Source organism: Pongo abelii, chromosome 1 (assembly GCF_028885655.2).
Source record: "Pongo abelii isolate AG06213 chromosome 1, NHGRI_mPonAbe1-v2.0_pri, whole genome shotgun sequence".
Lineage (NCBI taxonomy): Eukaryota > Metazoa > Chordata > Mammalia > Primates > Hominidae > Pongo > Pongo abelii.
Genome location: NC_071985.2, coordinates 202,637,780 through 202,656,745, shown reverse-complemented (window position 1 = coordinate 202,656,745; position 18,966 = coordinate 202,637,780). Strand labels below are relative to the sequence as shown.

At 38.8% G+C, this 18,966-nt stretch overlaps 1 protein-coding gene and 1 non-coding gene across 2 annotated transcripts in view; both read right to left on the bottom strand.

Annotated features, from left to right (window-relative positions):
* The window catches only part of PUM1 (pumilio RNA binding family member 1), a gene marked incomplete at its 5' end in the record, with an annotated part of 132,180 nt that overhangs the window by 24,790 nt on the left and 88,424 nt on the right, over window positions 1-18,966 (bottom strand). Inside the window, 5 exon segments of the mRNA NM_001134123.1 lie at window positions 6,844-7,080; window positions 8,153-8,449; window positions 9,320-9,463; window positions 10,508-10,646; window positions 16,609-16,760. Coding sequence (NP_001127595.1) covers window positions 6,844-7,080; window positions 8,153-8,449; window positions 9,320-9,463; window positions 10,508-10,646; window positions 16,609-16,760 — 969 coding nt within the window.
* Window positions 10,318-10,390, bottom strand: LOC112131330 (small nucleolar RNA SNORD103/SNORD85). The gene has a single exon (XR_002913426.1). It is a non-coding gene; the product is annotated as a small nucleolar RNA SNORD103/SNORD85 (small nucleolar RNA).

The following is an 18,966-nucleotide window of genomic DNA, read 5'->3' as shown; positions in this document are numbered from 1 at the left end:
TTTTTGTACTCATTGATCTAATAGATGCCTAATGGGCAAAGCCCTGCCTTCCCATCTTTAAAGAAAAATTCCCATGGTCCCCAATATCTAGTTCTGTGTTTAATACAACCAGAAACAACAATGTTCATCAAAATGTTTTAAAAATAAGTTCTCTCCAATTCATTCTCCAACACAACACCAAGGTAGCTCTAAATTAAATAACCCTGAAAACTGATCATCTTAGTGCAAGATTAATAAGGAGTCCAAAATACGTTAATTGTCACATGGTTGGTTTTACAGCTGATAAGTCTCCTTCAGAGAACCAAGTGAGAAATCATAAAATATTCATTTCAATTCAGAATGGGGAAACACCTAAACACATACATGACTACTGCTTACTGACCAGTAACTTAGAAACTTCTCCTTCAGTTCAAGCAAGGACAAAGAAAAATATTTTGTGTTTGAGCTGTGCTTTTCCTAAAAAACTAAAAGGCGCATAAAACCCTGAAGATAAAGGACAGAAAGAATACATTTTAAGAAGATAATACTTCTATCATGATAATAAAACTAAATGCTTTTTCATTTAGAACTAAATTGAAATTTAGTTAGAAATGCTTTCATTCTTTTGCCCTGGACAGCTTATGAACTTTTGAGCTCATTTTTACTATTATATATTTCATTTCTGAAGTAATGAACAACCATAACACTTTTCTTCCAGGGCAAATGAAAAGCCTGGGTGTCGTCAACAAAAAACTGTACCTGCTACCTCTTGATGTCTAAGAGTTTTTAAATGATACAGCCAGGGGATTGTGCAAAAAACTGTAAGCATGGAGAAGCATTCTAAGAAATGAGGGGTGAGAAAGGGGGGAGTAGGATAAACAGATCTATGGGTAGGCAGGGCATGAAACCATTACAATCGGTCTTTGAGGACACTCATATCCACATCCCTTACTTTTTTTCTCTTTGAGATGGGAAGTAGAATTTACTAGACATGGATGTTTCAGTTATAGGTGAGAGTTTAAGGTTTTCTATGTAACCCACATATAAACCACAAATGAGAGTTACAGATCTACTTGTTAAGAAAATTCATATTTATTAACTATGATTAATAATACTGTTAAATTGAGACATGTAACACATAAGTCAAACAAAATAAATACTTGCAACATCTGCCTTTTTCAGGGTCACAACATATTTTATATGTACACATTCATGGGTATATATGCATGTATGGGGAAGATGGGAGAGGAAGATTGAGAGAGAGATTTCACTTATTAAAATAGTACATTTTATGCTAACAAATTTGGCGTTTTAGATGAAATGGACAAATTCCTAGAAGGCCACAAATTATCAAAACTGACTCAAGAAGAAATAAAAATCTGAACCTATAAGACCTATAAGATGTAAAGAAATGGGTTAAGTAAAAATCTTACTATAAATAAATGCCCAGGCTAAGACTGGCTTACCTGGTCAAGTTTATCAAATGTTTAAAGAAATAATGCTAATACTCCACAAACTCTTCCAGAAAACAGAGAGGGATGGTACACTTCGAAGTTCATGCTATGACGTCGGTATCACCCTGACACCAAGCCACAACACACACCTCACGAGAAAGAAAAACACACATCCTTCATTAATACAGATTCAAAAATCCTCAACAAAAATACAAACACACCAAATCGAACATGACCAAAGTAAGATGTATATCTGGAATGCACAGCTGGATTAATATCTGAAAATCAATTAATGTAACATACCACATTCACAGAATACAGGATAAAAGCCACATGATCGTCAATTAATGCAGAAAAAATGGCCGGGCGAGATGGCTCACACTTGTAATCCCAGCACTTTGGGAGGCCAAGGCAGGCAGATCATGAGGTTCAGAGATCGAGACCATCCTGGCTAACACTGTGAAACCCCATCTCTACTAAAAATACAAAAAATTAGCCGGGCATGGTGGTGGGCGCCTATAGTCCCAGCTACTCGGGAAGCTGAGGCAGGAGAATGGTGTGAACCCAGGGGGCAGAGGTTGCAGTGAGCCGAGACTGCACCATTGCACTCCACCCTGGGCTATAGACCAAGACTCCAGCTCAAAAAAAAAAAAAAGAAAAAAGCATAAGAAACACTTGACAAAAACTAAAACCCATTTGCAACAAAAACGCTCAATAAACTTAGGCTAGAAGGAAACTTTTTCAACCTAACAAAGGGCATCTACTAAAAACCAACTGTGATTATGCTTAATGGTAAAAGACAAACGCTTTACCTCCACCCCCCGCCAAGATCAGTAACAAGGGAAGGATGTGTGCTCTTATTTCTTCCATTTAACACAGTCCAGGTTGAGTACCCTTTATCCAAAGTACTTGGGACCAGAAGTGTTTCAGATTTCAAAGTCTTTCAGATTTTGGAATACTTGCATTATATTTACCAGCTGAGCATCCTAATACGAAAATCAAAAATTCTAAATGCTCCAATGAGCATTTCCTTTAAACTTTGTTAACTTTCAACAAAGACTTTGTTGATGCTCAAAAAAGTTTTGGGTTTTGCAGCATTTCAGATTTTTGATTTGGGATTCTCAATCTGTACTGGAGGTTCTACACAGTGCAATCAGACAAGAAAAAGAAAAGTCATCCAGATTGGAAAATGGCTTTCATTCTTAGATGATATGATCTTATATGTAGAAAATCCTACAGAATCCACCCAAAAACCATTAGAACGACCAATAAACAACTACAGCGAGGCCACAGTATATAAGATCAATATACAAAAACCAATTGTATTTCTATAAGCAAACAATAGTCTATCAAAAGATAAAACCAGAACACAATTCTATTTGTAATAGCATCAAAAATATATGCAATTAGGAATAAATTTAACAGAAGCAGTGCAAGACCTGCACACCAAAATTACAAAGGAAAATGGTGCTAGGACGACTAGAAATGCATGTGCAAAAAGATGAACCCTGACCTGACATCCAAAATTAACTCAAAATGGATCACAGACTTATATTTAAGAGATAAAACAATAAATTTTTTTAGAGCAAAACATGAGGAAATATCCCCAGAGTTTGAGTTAGGCAAAGATTTCTTCGATACTATTCCAAAACCAAGATAAATTGGACCTCATCAAAATAAAAAACTACTGCATTTTAAAAGACAACATTTTAAAAATGAAAAAAAAAAAGGGACCAGCCTGGCCAACATGGTAAAACCCCATCTCTACTAAAAATAAAAAATTAGCTGGGCATGGTGGCACGTGCCTGTAATCCCAGCTACTCGGGAGGCTGAGGCAGGAGAATCACTTGAACTGGGAGGCAGAAGTTGGAGTGAGCCGAGATCACACCACTGCATTACAACCTGGGCCACAGAGTGAAACTCTATCTCAAAAAAATAAAATAAAGAAAGAAAGAAAAAAAGGAGCCAGGAACAGTGGCTCACACCTGTAATCCTAGTGCTTTGAGAGGCCAAGGCAAGAGGATCACTGGAGGCCCAGAGTTCAAGACCACCCTGACCAACATGGCAAGACTTAGTTTCTACAAAAAAAAAAAAAAAAATTATTTTAATTAGCCGGGTGTGGTGGTGTGTGCTTATAGTACCAGCTACTTGGGAAGCTGGGGTGGAAAGATCCTTTGAGCCCAGGAGTTTGAGGTTACAGTGAGCTATGATAGCACCACTGCATTCCAGTCTGGGCAACAGAGCAAGACCCTGTCCCAAACAATAAAAACGGGGGGAAATAGAACTCAAAAAGGTTTGTTTTTAGTCTGAACTTTAAACAATCAGTAATGAAAAACCATGCCACTCAATAAGTGATTTTTTTTAAAAAATAGGAAAAATTACTAAACAGGTCACTGATTTTGTTAAAAGATACTAACGCATATCTGCCTACTGGGACAAAGTGTAAAAAAGACAAGATGGGGAAAAGATCCACATGAGATATAGGCTGGTATGCGCATTCAAACACTAGCTTTGTGGTTGGTATCATTAGCAATATTAATTAAGCCACGCTGAGTTTTAAGGAGCGAAAGGTTCTTTTGAGTATTCAACACAATGAATATAAAACGCTTAGTATGGCTGCCCATCACTGCTGATGGCTGGTGGCAGCAGTGAAGTAGTATTAACAACAGAAGCTGTATTAGGTGTGGGCCAGAAAGAAATGTTAAGTTTCTTATACTAAAATGTCTTTAAGGCCTCTGTATGGAGATTGTTAAAAACCAAGTAGCACACCTCTACTTTCTCAAGGAAACAGACTGAGCTGAGGCAAAGCTGTACTGAGACAAAGAGTTCCTCAGGAATGGCATGTACGAAATATGCACTACACACAACAGAAGTCCAATGCAAATGTACACTAAGAAACTGCTTGAACAAGGTGGATGTTTCCAAAGAGAAGAAGTTATGTTAAACATAAAACTAGGCAGGCAACAAGTCATTTGACAAGAAATAACTCACACTAATAGTTATTTCCTTCTTCACAGGGAAAACAAAAATTAAGAGGTAGTATTATATTAAATTGGTGACACTTTAGAAAAAGGAAAGGTATCATGCATGAAAGTAGTATTTCTGGCTCCATTTCCACACACCAAGAAACCACAGCTTTTTATTTTATTTTATCTTATTTTATTTTGAGACAGGGTCTTACTCTGTTGCTCAGGCTGGAGCACAGTGGCATGATCTCAGCTCACTGCAGCCTGTCTCCCAGGTTCAAGAAATTCTCCCACCTCAGCCTCCCAAGCAGCTGGGACTACAGGCACGCGCCACCATGCCTGGCTAATTTTTGTATTTTTTGGTAGAGGCGGGGTTTCACTATGTTGGCCAGGCTGGTCTTGAACTCCTGACCTCAAGTGATCTGCCCACCTCGGCCTCCCAAAGTGCTGGGATTACAGATGTGAGCCATCATGCCTGGCCCATCTGTTTTTATAAATAAAGTTTTATTAGAAGATAGCTACATATTCACTCATTTACATTTTGTCTGTGGTTGCTTTCACACTTCAACAGCAGAGTTAAATATTCACTACAGACACCATCTGGCCTATAAAACCTAAAACATTTACTATCTGGCTCTTTATGAAAAAAAACTTAGCAGGTTCAGTTTATTTAGTATGTAGTATGGGATGACACAGTTCACATGTTTTTAAGCCAAGAAATTAAAAGATACATACTTCTGGATTTGGTAACGGACTGGTTCAAGATATCCTGAGTATATCATGTAACAGGATATACACTGAAACTGCATGCTTTGGAGTCGAAAAGGCTTGATTCTAAATCTGTTCAAATCTGAGATGACACAGGCTAGGCAAGATATTTAAGTCCTGAGACACGAAATAATACCTATACCTTCCAGTGTTGTATGTACAGGACCCAAAACCATTAACACCAGCAGGTAAATGCCAGGTCAATGAACATTAGTTCCTTCCTTCTAGCCACATATCAAACTGGGAGTTTGAAAGCTCTCTCCAGATTTTGCATTAACCCCCAGTCTTTAAAGCCAGGCATTGTGTCACTAGGAAACACTGTTGTGCAATGTACCCCATCCCCCTGTCTACCTATTATGGACCTACTAATCAGGAATGTCATAGTAACTTTTATAAAGTGATGTTCACATATAACCTGAGAAAATGAGTTCTACAACTAAAGTTCTTACTGTATAAAACTTCCGGATACGCACACACATGCCAATGTGTATATATAAACATAGTTTTGACTTGAAACGCGCCTCTTTCAAACTCAAAGCTATCACTCTTAGGTCTAGAATAATAAGTCTATTACCCTACCTACTTCAGACTTCTCTTCAATCTTATAAATCACTTTCTAGTCTGCCTATCCAAACGAAGGCATCCTGTTTGTTTTTAGTCAAGTTCTCACTTCTGAGTCCATGAAGCCACTTTTAATCTTGCTGGTTAAAAACAGAATCTTCTTGGTAAAGTGGCCACACGTGCTGATTTGCCCAGGACAGTCCTGATTTAGGCCTATCATCACCAAGTAATTATTCATAGCACCCCCTTCCACTCACAAAAGTGTTCTGGTTTGCATGATACATTATATGGTGACTCTACATCTAGGACTCAATTTTCCCCATCTAGCAAATAAATCAGTACTTCAAACTTAATACGTAACTGCGGGAGAGGAGTATGCACCATGCTTGAGATGAGAAAACATCTCCCATGTCCTGAAAGATTTAGAGATTTGCCACCAAAAAAAAAAGGTAATATAATTTTCTTTTCATTCTTATAGCCTGCTGCTTGGGATCCTCTTTTTCTCTCCCTATTTTCTAGAATCTAGATGGTAATATTTTAAAATCCCATGCATAAAAGAACCTAAATATTTAACAGGGAAATATACATCTCCTCATTAACATACTATATGGTTTGAGAGTTTATATTTACACATATTTTAAAATATGGCAAAATTTTAAAAATAAAATGCTTTTTATGAAAAAGCAAGATATTATATGTACATATAGCAGAGGGGAAATTTTGAAAGGAAATAAGGCAAAATATTAACTGTGGTGGTATTTCAGGTGGTGATACTAGGTGATTGAATTCTGTCTCTGTGTTTCCTCGCTTCACTGAAATGAACCTGTGTTTATATTGTTTACATTGAAATACTCTCACAGGTAGCCAAAGAATAAAATGTTCATACTAAAGCTAACTGAATATACAGGGAATGTACCCAAACTATAATAAAGCCAAAACTGCTATACTATCTATAGGTACAGCCTGAATAACATGAGGTATTTACGGAAGGCACAGAACACCCAGGACACTTCTAGTATAAAGGGACTGTCCTTTGCTTATGCAAAGTTCTTGTAATGTCATCGGTGGCAAGAGAGTTCTAGAGTTCAAGGTGGTGTTAGAGTAATGGTTCTTACCCAGGTTTAAGCTTGAAGAGGATCCATGTGAAGAGAGGGAAGGAGGTGGTGTCTGTGAATGTCCTGGTCCCTGACTAGGGAGAGGCATGCCCACGGGTCCAGGAGAGGAGGAAAAGCTAAGGCCGTTATAAAAACTGTGTCCAATGGGGGTCAAGCTGCTCGATGTCCTCTTATAAAGGTCACTGCTGCCAGTCAGGGAGTCACGGCGGGAGCCACTGCCAGTGTTGGAGTTTGCAACTAAAATGGAATTAAAACAATGCAGATAAGAACAGGCCTGTTCTTCGAAGAACAAGCCCAGTGACCTGTTCCTAACACTTTGATCCAGACTCCTTACCACCGCAAATTTGTCAGCAGAGACAGCCTAACTGTTAATGTAGCAGTACTAGGGGCAGATAAGTAATAAAGAGGACATGGCTCAGGTTAACATGACCATCAAACATATGCCAAATTTACCTTCCTATGGTGTCGTATATTATAGGATAAGGGAGGGTTAAAAAGCTCTGACGGCCGCATGAACTATGGAAAAGGTGGAAGAAAATGGACTAGAAGAATGCCTTTCATCAATTGAAAAGGTTCAAGTAGAAAAATGGGATACAGAAAAAAGATTTGTAAATGGGGTACTGCCCCACTACACAAGACTTCTATATGAAAGCCTGTTTTCTCAGTGGGTTCAATCGAGAGTTAATGCTGCCCTCAATTCCAATTAAGATACTTTCTTTCACACATGCCCTTCTATTTAGGGATCACTTTTGTTTGTTTGTTTGTTTTTTATAATCTCTGCAATTATCCCATTATTCACCATACTACACTCCTGCTTTTTTCATCAAAACATTAAAAATATCTGGGTCTAATATCCTTCCTCCTAATTTTCCACATGTCTACCTTAAATTCTACTCAAAAGACTGAAGAAAACTTGTAACTCTTTAAGGCCTGCAGGCCAAGAACTCGGCTCAGTCTCAATTGTGGAGTATTTCAGCTCTATCTTTAGTAAGTCCTCCTCCCTCAGTTTTTGATATCAATTTCTATAGTTCCCTCAATATTTTTCCCAAATACAGCAAAAATCTTCCCTAGATTTCAAATCCCTGAAAGAAACTGATTAAGTAAGTAGCCACATGAGCATGGATTGAAATAGGTCCCATCTGTATAACTTGATTTCAATAGTCTATCATCTCACAGATTATGTGGGATGGCTGGATTCCCACAAGGCTTGGTCCAGATCTGCCTGTGGTTCCATGCATTGCCAGTATTCCAGAAGGATTGTAAAAATAATTAAAATTCAATCTTAAGAGCATATCAGTCTAATTTCTACCTGCTGTTCCAAACCCTCCAAGGGCGGATCCCAGGGTGGCGCCGAGAGAACTGCTACTTCCGAATCCCAAGGATGTGTTGGCAGGCTGGGCAGAGCCCTGGGAGAAGAGGGAGCTGCTCTGTGAATTGCTGTTCAGAGAGTTGTTGCCGTAGAAAGAACTGGATGCCAGGTTGTTATTGGGCTGCTGCTGGGGCTGGGGCTGAGGCTGCTGTGTTCCTAAAGGGCGAAATGGTCCATTTGTTGTTCCAGCAAGACCACCAGCTGCTCCATTTGCTGAAGCTGCGGCTGCTGCAACAGCTATGAAGAAGAAAGCAAACCGTTTGGCTATGAAAGGGACTGGCCACATTTCCAAACTACATTTTTATCTTTTTTTCAAAAAATCTTTTAATGCTGCCTATCTTTTCAAAACAGACACAAACCATACAAATCTGTCTTTGATTCCTTCATATGAAGCTTCTATTTTCTGTTTCTACTTTCAATTTGAACTCAAAATACCACTAGAACAAGTTCACTATGCTGGTAGCTTTTAAGAGTCTACAGATTAAAAGGGGTATAAACATCAAATGTATCCATTAAATACAACTACTTCCTAAAATCTTAAATTCCATAAATATCTATGTTGAGGGTTTCCTCTAGAACCATGTAATGCATATACACATCCTTCAAATTCCTATTTTAGCACACTGCTGTCTTCTAGATGTTCCTGTTATTGTTCCTAATTCTAAAAAAATAAACACTTAAAGTAAAAAACTATTACTCCTCCCAACCAAATGTATTATTCTGTCACTTCTCACTACTCTTTCCCATGTCCTCCACTCATGCCCCTGCGGCAAAAAACAACCCCTCCTCTAAAATTATCTTAAAATAATGACTTGGATTTCTGCCAACAAAGCCATTTTGTGTGAGTAATGCAACTTCTATGTTCTCAGTGGAGCCAGACCTTGCTTCTAACCAGCTGGCACATGCCGTCCCCCCTACCCCACCAACCCCCCAACAAAGTAGAATCCACCAAGGTCACTTATTGCTTCTGATCTCTTTTTGAAACATTACAGGTTAGAACTGACATACTGAGAATTGCCAAAAGTGTATTTCAACATACTTTAAGAATCTCACTATCAGTCGCCACTTTTAGATCTCTGGCAGGAGTCCACTCAGATGTGCGCTCACCTGCTTGTGCAGCTGAGGAACTAATGATGACTGGGGCAGGAGCTACAAGTCGAACCGGAGCTCCAAGACCATTTCTCGCGCCTGCATTCACTACAAGGGCACCAGTTTGGTCATAGTAAGCAGCAGGAGCCAACACCGGATAACCTAGAAATATCAAGCCAACAGAGAAATGTATATGTTAAACAAGCAAGTATGTCCTGGGCACCAACATATTGTCAATAATCACAAACTCAGCTTTGGGGTTGAATTGACCTAGATTTATATACTGGCTCCATCACTTAAATAGTTGAATAAACAGAGGCTACAAATGATTATAAAAATCACAGTACTTTCATACTACATAATAATCTAAGAACAAATATCCCGCAAAATAGCAGGAAAAACCTAGATAGGCTTTAAATAACATGATCTTTCAATATTATGTGAGACAGAATCTCCAAATCCCAGTTTAAGCCATATGAAAAACTGCAGGTGACTTCCTAAGAACACACAAACGCTCAGTAACTAAAAAACAAATGAAACAGGTTAAAGTTATTTATTGAATTCATAAATGGCTCAGTTAAATTGACTATGCTCTATGATCAGTAAAGGTCCATAAAAATAAGCTGACATCTCTCAAAGACTTGTTTCATATGTAGAACATCAAACTACATCTAATCCCATGCAAAGCACCAAACCAGCTGACAGTGAACCAAAAACAACATATATTCAAGATGTATCTATATAAACATGTATCTCAGAGGTAGGCAGCTAAAAAGAACCCCTACTATTGGTTTAAGAGAAACCTTAAAAATGTAAGGGATGACCCTATCAAGGTGTACCAGAAATTTCTCACTAATCATGCTGTTCAAAAACATCAACATAAAGACTAAGCCTTGTAAACTAGCTTGGCCACTCCATCTATCCCTAATTCTGAAACAGAAAACAGATAATCCACCAAGGAAAAACCACATACTCCAAGCTGCATGGACATTTAGATACCTCCAATATGACTTAAGACTGGCTCAGAACAATGCTCTCATCAGTGAACTATAGTCTAAGTGAGGGCAAGTGTGTATCATCCTTGCCAGTCTCCAAATCATGACAAGCCTAAGCAAGGTGAAAGCACTGCTCATTCCCCTCTGTAATCACCTCAAACGTGCAGCCTTTTTCCCTGCCAAAGTATTAGGAATAACAAAGCAGCCGCACCTGGCATGCCTGCTGCCAGACCTTGTCCAAAGGCAAGGGCAGAATTCACTGCTGCAGCTGCCACAAGGGGATCTGTTTGCTGTCCCTGCTGGTTCTGGTTTGGGGTCAAAGGACGTTGGCTGGCTCCTCCACGGAGAACCTGGGAAAGGAAGACAGAAATAACTCAACCACTTTCTTTTCACTGGAGAAGACCTACCCTATGCTCAGGTTGGGTCAACTTTTAAAACTTAATTGTAAAACAGTTTCCCTATAATAGTTTTTATATGTCACAGCTGTTAGGGTATAAATTCAATTAATAACATTTCATAGAGTGGAATTTCATTCTACCATTCTTACTTTAAACACATTACCTTTATAAGCAGCAAAAAGCACAAAAAAGTGATGATTCATTCATTCAAACATTTTATCTCATCTGCCTCATAAAGTTCTTGTGACAATTAAGTTAAAAGATGAATTTGGAATACCTGGCATCAGCAAGTGGTAGTGTTATCAAATATTTAATGCCTACCATGTGGCAAATGGGCAAGTGAGACAGAGCAATGAACAAGACCAACAAAGCCCCTGTCCTCATGGAGCTTTTATCTTAACGAATGAGACAGACAATAAACCATACTATATAATGTCAGTGCTCTGACAAAAAGGGGGTGAAGAAAAAAAAAAAAGTGTAACAGGCCAGGCGTGGTGGCTCACGTCTGTAATCCTAGCACTTTGGGAGGCCAAGGCAGGTGGATTACCAGAGGTCAGGAGTTCGAGACCAGCCTGGCCAACATGGCAAAACCCCGTCTCTACTAAAAATACAAAAATTAGCCAGGCATGGCAGCAGGCACCTATAATCCCAGCTACGGGAGAGGATGAGGCAGGAAAATTACTTGAACCTGGGAGGTGGAGGCTGCAGTGAGCTGAGATCGAGCCACTTCGCTCCAGCCTGGGGGAAAGAGCAAAACTCCATTTCAAAAAACAAAAAACAAAAAACAGAAAAGAGTATTAATGGGGGTCGGGAGGGGTTCCAGACAGGATGAACAGGGGTAATTTACCCACATATTTAAAGTCAACTGAGTCTCACATGCACACAAAAGATGGAATGAGAATATTTCCTCTTTAACACTAATATATTTATCAAGGTCCACATGGCCCCAAATGAGTTCACCAGATTCGATTTGGTAGGGCTCTCACCTGACTATTTCTATTTCCCTCTCAGAAATTCCACAAACATACGCATTAGTCAAGTCCAGTGCAGAATACCAGTTATGCCACTGTGATAGAGGATCTACTTTTTTTTTTTTTTTTGGTGGGCGGCGGGGGGCGCGGAGTGCAGGGAAGAGACAGGGCCATGCTCTGCTGCTCAGGCTGGAGTGTAGTGTGGCACAGTCTCAGCTCACTGTAACCCATGCCTCCCAGGCTGAAGAGATGCTCCCACCTCTCCTGAGTAGCTGGTACTACAGGTATGCACCACCAAACCTGGCTAATTTTTCTGTTTTTTGTAGAGACAGGGTCTCACCATGTTGTTCAGGCTAATCTCTAACTCCTGGGCACAAGCAATCCACCTGCCTTGGCCTCCCAAAGTGTTGGGATTACAAGTGTGAAGCCACTGAGCCCAGTCAAGGATCTACTTTTTATTAATGAAACACAGACATCAAAATGCTAGCATCATTATTATTCTGAATGATGTGAAGAATCTATCTCACAAGATCTACACACTCCAGCAAGCAAAAATGCAAAACCCACAAACCAAGGCTAAAATTACTACAGTTCCTAACAATGTGTTTTGCCATATTGTCAAGTGCACAGTTCTTATCAGATCACTTTCAATTTCACTGTGTTATTTATAAAAGTTAGACATATGGTCAAGAAAATGGGTACAAATTATTCTTGGTACCAGTGGTAAAAAAAAATGTAAAAAGAGAAACAACACCAATAACCAATTAAATATTTGTTAAGTGAGTATAAGGTGACCAACACTGTCCACACTGGCAAGAAGGGATGTGTGGACACTTAATTTGCTCAATCTTTTGCTTCTATATCAGCAATAAGCAAGAATTAACAAATGATCTTGCAGATTTGCTGGAAATATCTGAAATAATGTGTTTAAGCCACACTGCCTGATACCTAGGAGATCATCAATAACCAATAGCAAATCACTATTATCAAGGTATTATATAATTTGTTTCTGATCTAAAGAACCTAACCAACTTTGTAAGAGAAAGTGTGTTTCAAACTACATAGATAGAAGAGTCAAGGGGCTGTACAGGTGAGTTTTGCCAAATACTTAGAATTTACATACCCAATAACTCAAAAGAGATCTCACTCTAGGATAAGTAAACAGCAAGCACTTTTGCCAGATACTTAGAATTTACATACCCAATAACTCAGAAGAGATCTCACTCTAGGATAAGTAAATAGCAAGCACAGAAATATGGCAAATGCTAATAGTTCAAAATTGCTGAAGACTTTAAAAAACAATGAAAGCATTGCTTTCACAGAATATAAAGAAGTAGGTTTATGTTTGATTAGGTGTTCTGTGAAAGGGTGTGGTAGAGTGGACAAGGTACCTAAAGAGGTAGTCTAAGACTATTGATGAGTCTTGTAATAAGGAAGGAAAACAGTGTTAGCTTTTTGTCCACTCTCTAGAAATCTGATCAGTACCCCTAACTACAAATAAAAGTCCTTCAGTTATCTGCCAATATTCATATATTTTCATTTCATCAATAGCTGTCAAATCCATGATTTTATGGAAACAAAATATACAGTTTCACAAGTAACGTTTTAAAGTCTACTAAATCACAAAATGACTGAATTTATAAAAACTATCCTAGAACACTCAGCTTGCCTAGAATGCAACATATACTTTCTGATAAAATACAAGGGCCCAAAAGGCCAACAGCAAAGTTTAAAAAGAGCCTCTCATTTTAATTACTACGACAAGGCAGTTTACCAAGAAAATCATATTTTCCTCAAATACTTAAAACCAGAAACTGGCACCCAATAAAAAGGAACTAAAACAATGGCTGCTAATTAAAAACTAATGCTAAAAACTTCTTCTTAGTAGGGTTTGACAGAACCTGTAGGGCATGACAAAAACTGAAAAGTTAATGATTATTATGTCCATTTTGTAACAAAAATATATGCATTTAGAGAAGCATGCCCTAGTTGTAGCTAGTTAACGGCAGAAGAAACACAAGATCTCAGATTTTCTTTAAGTCAAGACATCACAATATGGTCAGAAGAAAAGTTGTCAAGACAGAGGCTTATGTTCAAATCTTAACAACTTTGTATTTGTGTGACCCTGGGCACACAAATTGTATTTCCTCAATCGATTTCCTCTCAATTATGAAATTCTATTTCATAAAACGAGAAGTTGTACATCTATCATAATTAGTATGAGAAATAGAAATTACATGTACAGCACTTAACTCTGCACAGAAAGCTTTCAATAAACAGCAGCTATTAGTATTATTCTTGTTCACTGTATTAGAGCTAATTTTAAAACATGGTAATTACTTTAGTCTTCCAAATGCATAATAATTTGGCAGCCATTTAAACAAAAAGATGATCACACATATACAGACTTATCCACAAAGAGCAGTTATTAAGAAATTTATTTGCTAGGTGCAGTGGCTCACACCTGTAACCCCAGCACTCTGGGAGGCCAAGGTGGGTGGAACACTGGAGGTCAGGAGTTCGAGATCAGCCTGGACAACATGGTAAAACCCCGTCACTACCAAAAATACAAAAACTAGCCAGGTGTGGTGGCACGTGCCTGTAATCCCAGCTACTAGGGAGGTTGAGGCAGGAGAATCTCTTGAACCTGGGAGGCGGAGGTTGCAGTGAGCAAACATGGCACCACTGCACTCCAGCCTGGAAGACAGAGCAAGATTATGTCTTAAAAAAAAAAAAAGAAAGAAAGAAAGAAAGAAATTTATTTAATAGGTCAGGCACAGTGACTCATGGCTGCAATCCCAGCACTTTGGGAGGCCGACGGGGGTGGATCACTGAAGGTCAGGAGTTCGAGATCAGTCTGGCCAACATGGTGAAATCCCATCTCTACTAAAAATACAAAAATTAGCCAGGTGTGGTGGCACACGCCTGTAATCCCAGCTACTCAGGAGGCTGAGACAGAAGAATCACTTGAACCCAGGAGGCAGAGGTTGCAGTGAGCCAAGAGCTCACTGCACTCCAGCCTGGGCAATAGAACTAGACTCCATCTCAAAAAAAAACAAACAAAAAAAGAAATTTGGCCAGGCGCAGTGGCTTACACCTATAATCTCAGCACTTTGGGAGGCCAAGACGGGTGGATCACCTAAGGTCAGGAGTTCGAGACCAGCCTGGCCAACATGGTGAAACCCCGTCTCTATTAAAAATACAAAAATTAGCCAGGCGTGGTGGTGGGTGCCTGTAATCCCAGCTACTTGGGAGGCTGAGGCAGGAGAATCGCTTGAATCCTGGAGGCAGAGGTTGCAGTGAGCCAAGATTGCGCCATGGCACTCCAGCCTGGGCAACAAAAGCAAAACTCCGTCTCAAAAGAAATTTATTTTAACAGATCATTCATTCTGTCAACAAATTATTTACTGACATTTCCTTATATATATGGTATGAGAACTGTATCTGTTGCCAAGAAAATCACTTAATAGTGTCCAAATAACGGGGAGAATTTCAAGACCTGTTTGTTTTTTTTTTCTATAATTGTGTGGAATCTTAAAAAAAAAAAAAAAATTAAACATACACCCTCTGAGTAAGACTGATGTCAAGCAAAAAATTCCTGTTTGGATCATTTAATATATTCATATATGAGCAGGGTGTTTTGTCTCAAATGACAGCTTTTATCTGACAATGCGTATCGAAGCCTAAATGCTGATTTCATTTGCTCCAGAAAAACTCCATTACTAGGAATTTTTTCCAAGGATAAACTTATGTAAAGGATGTTAATCAGTCTCATTTAAAACACCAAAATACTGATATAAATGAAATATCAAATATAATAGTCAAAATAAAGTATCCTTTGGTGGATTTAAATGTACCTAGTAAAAATGTCATTTAAAAGAACACTAAATAACACAGTAAAGTATGAAATCAGAATGTAAAACCACGTGGACAGAATAATGACAATTTTGTAAAATATTAAATAATAAGGCTAAAATAACAGATACCAAACATAATAGCATTGGTTTTCTGACATAAGGATTTAGGGTAATTTTTTTTTTCAAGTTTTCTAGTTTACCACAGTTTCTATCAATAAAGAGGTGTTATTGGCCAGGCACGGTTGTCACGCCTGTAATCCCAGCACTTTGGGAGGCCGAGGCGGGTGGATCACGAGGTCAGGAGTTTGAGACCAGCCTGACCAACATGGTGAAACCCCGTCTCTACTAAAAATACAAAAATTAGCTGGGCATGGTGTAGCGTGCCTGTAATCCCAGCTACTCAGGAGGCTAAGGCAGGAGAATTGCTTGAATCCGGGATGCGGAGATTGCAGTGAGCTGAGATTGCACCACGGCATTCCAGCCTGGGAGACAGAGATAGACTCCGTCTCAAAAAAAAAAACAAAAAAAACAAAAAAAAAAGGTGTTACTCTAGCAATCAAGGAGGAAATGACCTGTTTAAAAAAATAAAAGATGTAGTTTTGCAGTTTACCGTCCTTTCTCAACTCAAATAAAAAGCTAACACAGATATGATAGTTTAACATTTACATCCAATCCAATAGGTACTATAAATAAGCAGTCTAAAAATCTAGTACCCCTGCTTTAGTGTCAAGCCCCTTGCAAAACCCTGAAATGATCTGAAAGTGGTGCTTAGCAAGCAACCACAGTATGGCAGAACAAAATTTTACTATAACTTTGAAGATCCACTTTGCCACTTGCAGCTAAGCAATTTCCCTACAGGTGAACTGGTTAGTATCATTACCCCACCTAGGTACAATAGTGTCTAATATATAAAAGACATTTCATAAGAGTAGTTAAATCTGAGCCTGAACTCAGACACACACACACATATACACAAGAGGAAATTCATGCATTCACAGTGTTTTTCTATTAGGCGCAATATCACCTATTAATTATCCACAATACTACAATTCCCACTTAGAAGAGGTAAATTTTGTCTACATTTACCTGCTGCTGTCCTTGCTGAGCCTGTGGGGTGGTCTGTTGATTAGCTGAATTAGTTGCTGCAGCGGCAGCAGCAGCTTGCTGCTGGAAAAGACTGGCAGGGTAGACTCCCCAGGGAGTAACTCCATAATACTGGTGAGGGACCACAGCTGGGCCTAAAAATAGCAAAGGAAAGGTAAAGAAAGTCTGAACTACTGAGGCTCATCTCAGGCTTTCCAAAACTACACCTGACTCAATAGATCCTACTGTAAAATATTAACTTAAAAGTATATATTAATTTATGCTAGCTAATCATTAACTCTTTTTAAAGAATAGTAAACATTATATGAGATCCTTACACCAGTCTTCTAATATAATCCAGGCCTAGAGGAAGAAGCAGTGAGGAACGAAACATTAGAAAACTAAAAGGGGGAATCATTGATAGAAGGGGTTCAATTTAAGAACAGATGGAGGATGTAGCATAGATAGAGACAGTATCTGTTGGTAGAAGGGAGTAAATGGAGGGTTTGTGTGCTTAAAGTGATGGAATAGAACAAAAGGTTAGGATGTATCCCATGTTCAATGATAAGAATGGCACCTAAGGTGATTTAACCGAGTGCTGGTGTTTCATTAACTCCAGAAAAACGAACATCTATCAGTCTGACAACAAAACCCAGACACTCAACTGAACCTCCACTGCAACTTCAAAGCTGCTGTTACTGTTTGTTTTTGGTTTTTTTTTTTTTTTTTTTTTTTTTGAGACAGGGTCTCTCTGTCACCCAGGCTAGAATGCAATGAGGCACTCTCAGCTCACTGCAACCCCGACCTCCTGGGCTTAAGTGATCCTCCCACCTCAGCCTGCCTAATACCTGGGATTACAGATGCATGCCACCATACCTGATTAATTTTTTTTTTTTTTTTGTAGAGGTCTATGTTGCCCCAGGCTGGTGTCAAACTCCTGGGCTCAAGCGATCCATCTGCCTTAGCCTCCCATATTGCTGGGACTTTAGGTTTGAGCCACCAGGCCTGGCCCCTATTTCTATTTTTAAAGTCACAAAGGCATTCAACACAACTACATTCAGACACTGATATGTGAAATTTTAAATTTAAGTCAACGTTGAACACAAATAGAAACAAAAAATACAACACCTTGACTTGTTACAGACCTGCTGAGAACCTTAAACAAAATTAAGCATTCTCTGTAACCCCAGCATTATGGGAGGCCAAGTTGGGCAGATCACTTTGAGGTCAGGAGTTCGAGACCAACCTGGCCAACATGGTGAAACCCCATCTCTACTAAAAAAAATTTATAAAAAATTAGCCGGACGTGGTGGCAGATGCCCGTAATCCCAGCTACTCGGAAGACTGAGGAAGGAGAACTGCTTGAACCCAGGAGGCAGAGGTTACAGTGAGCCAAGATTGTACCACTGCACTCCAGCCTAGGCAACAGAGCAAAGAGTCTGTCTCCAAAAAAAAAAAAAAAAAAAAAAAAAAATTAAGCATTCTGCTTTAATCCAAATTATCTGTTCATTTTCCTTGGCAACAAAGTACAGCTGCAGTCAGCCACATAAAGTACACAACAGAGACAACAAAGTTATGCAGATAACAACCTAAGTGTGGCAGAAATCTAATCATAGAATTCTATGACGAAGCTGGTAGCAAGAAACACCAAAGACACATTTGCTAACCAGGAAATGGGCTCAAAGTCAATTCTTCAAATCTGCTGAAACATATCTCCAAGCTGAACTTCCTTAAAGCAGAGAGTTAAATATTTCCAACTTGATTCATTAACAGTAACCAAACCCTCCTTACACTGAAGTTCTGAAGAGCTGTTTAAAATATTACAGCTACTCTGATGCAACAGCTAATTCTGGAGAAACACATACTTCATTAAGCCAAAATAAATAGACACATATTCTTGTTTCCCCATTTTAAGCTTCTAAAACACAAATAAGTCAAATTGTACCACTGCCCAATATAAATATGTTTTGACATTTCTAATTTGGTGTTTTCTATACCTGTGGGCTTAGAAAAGATTAAGAAGCTCTGTTTACAAGAAAGGGTGCACACTGAAACACTATAGCTGGGTACGGAATAAAGGTATTGCTAAGAAAAGCTGTTACACTATGAACTATTTTATTATAAGAAGAAAAGGGGTTAAAACATTTTTTAATTTGTCAGAAACTGAACAGCCCAAAAGCCATGTATTCAAGTTAAAAAAAAAAAAAAAGAGTGATAGAGCCTCATACTCATCTGATTAGTGTCTATAAAGCAGGGTGGTCTTGGGCAATTAAAGAAAAAAATAAGAGAAAAAACACAAAAAAAAGACCCTAACTGTGCCTTAGTTTCCTCACCTGTAAAAATGGGTGAACAGGTAGAGTG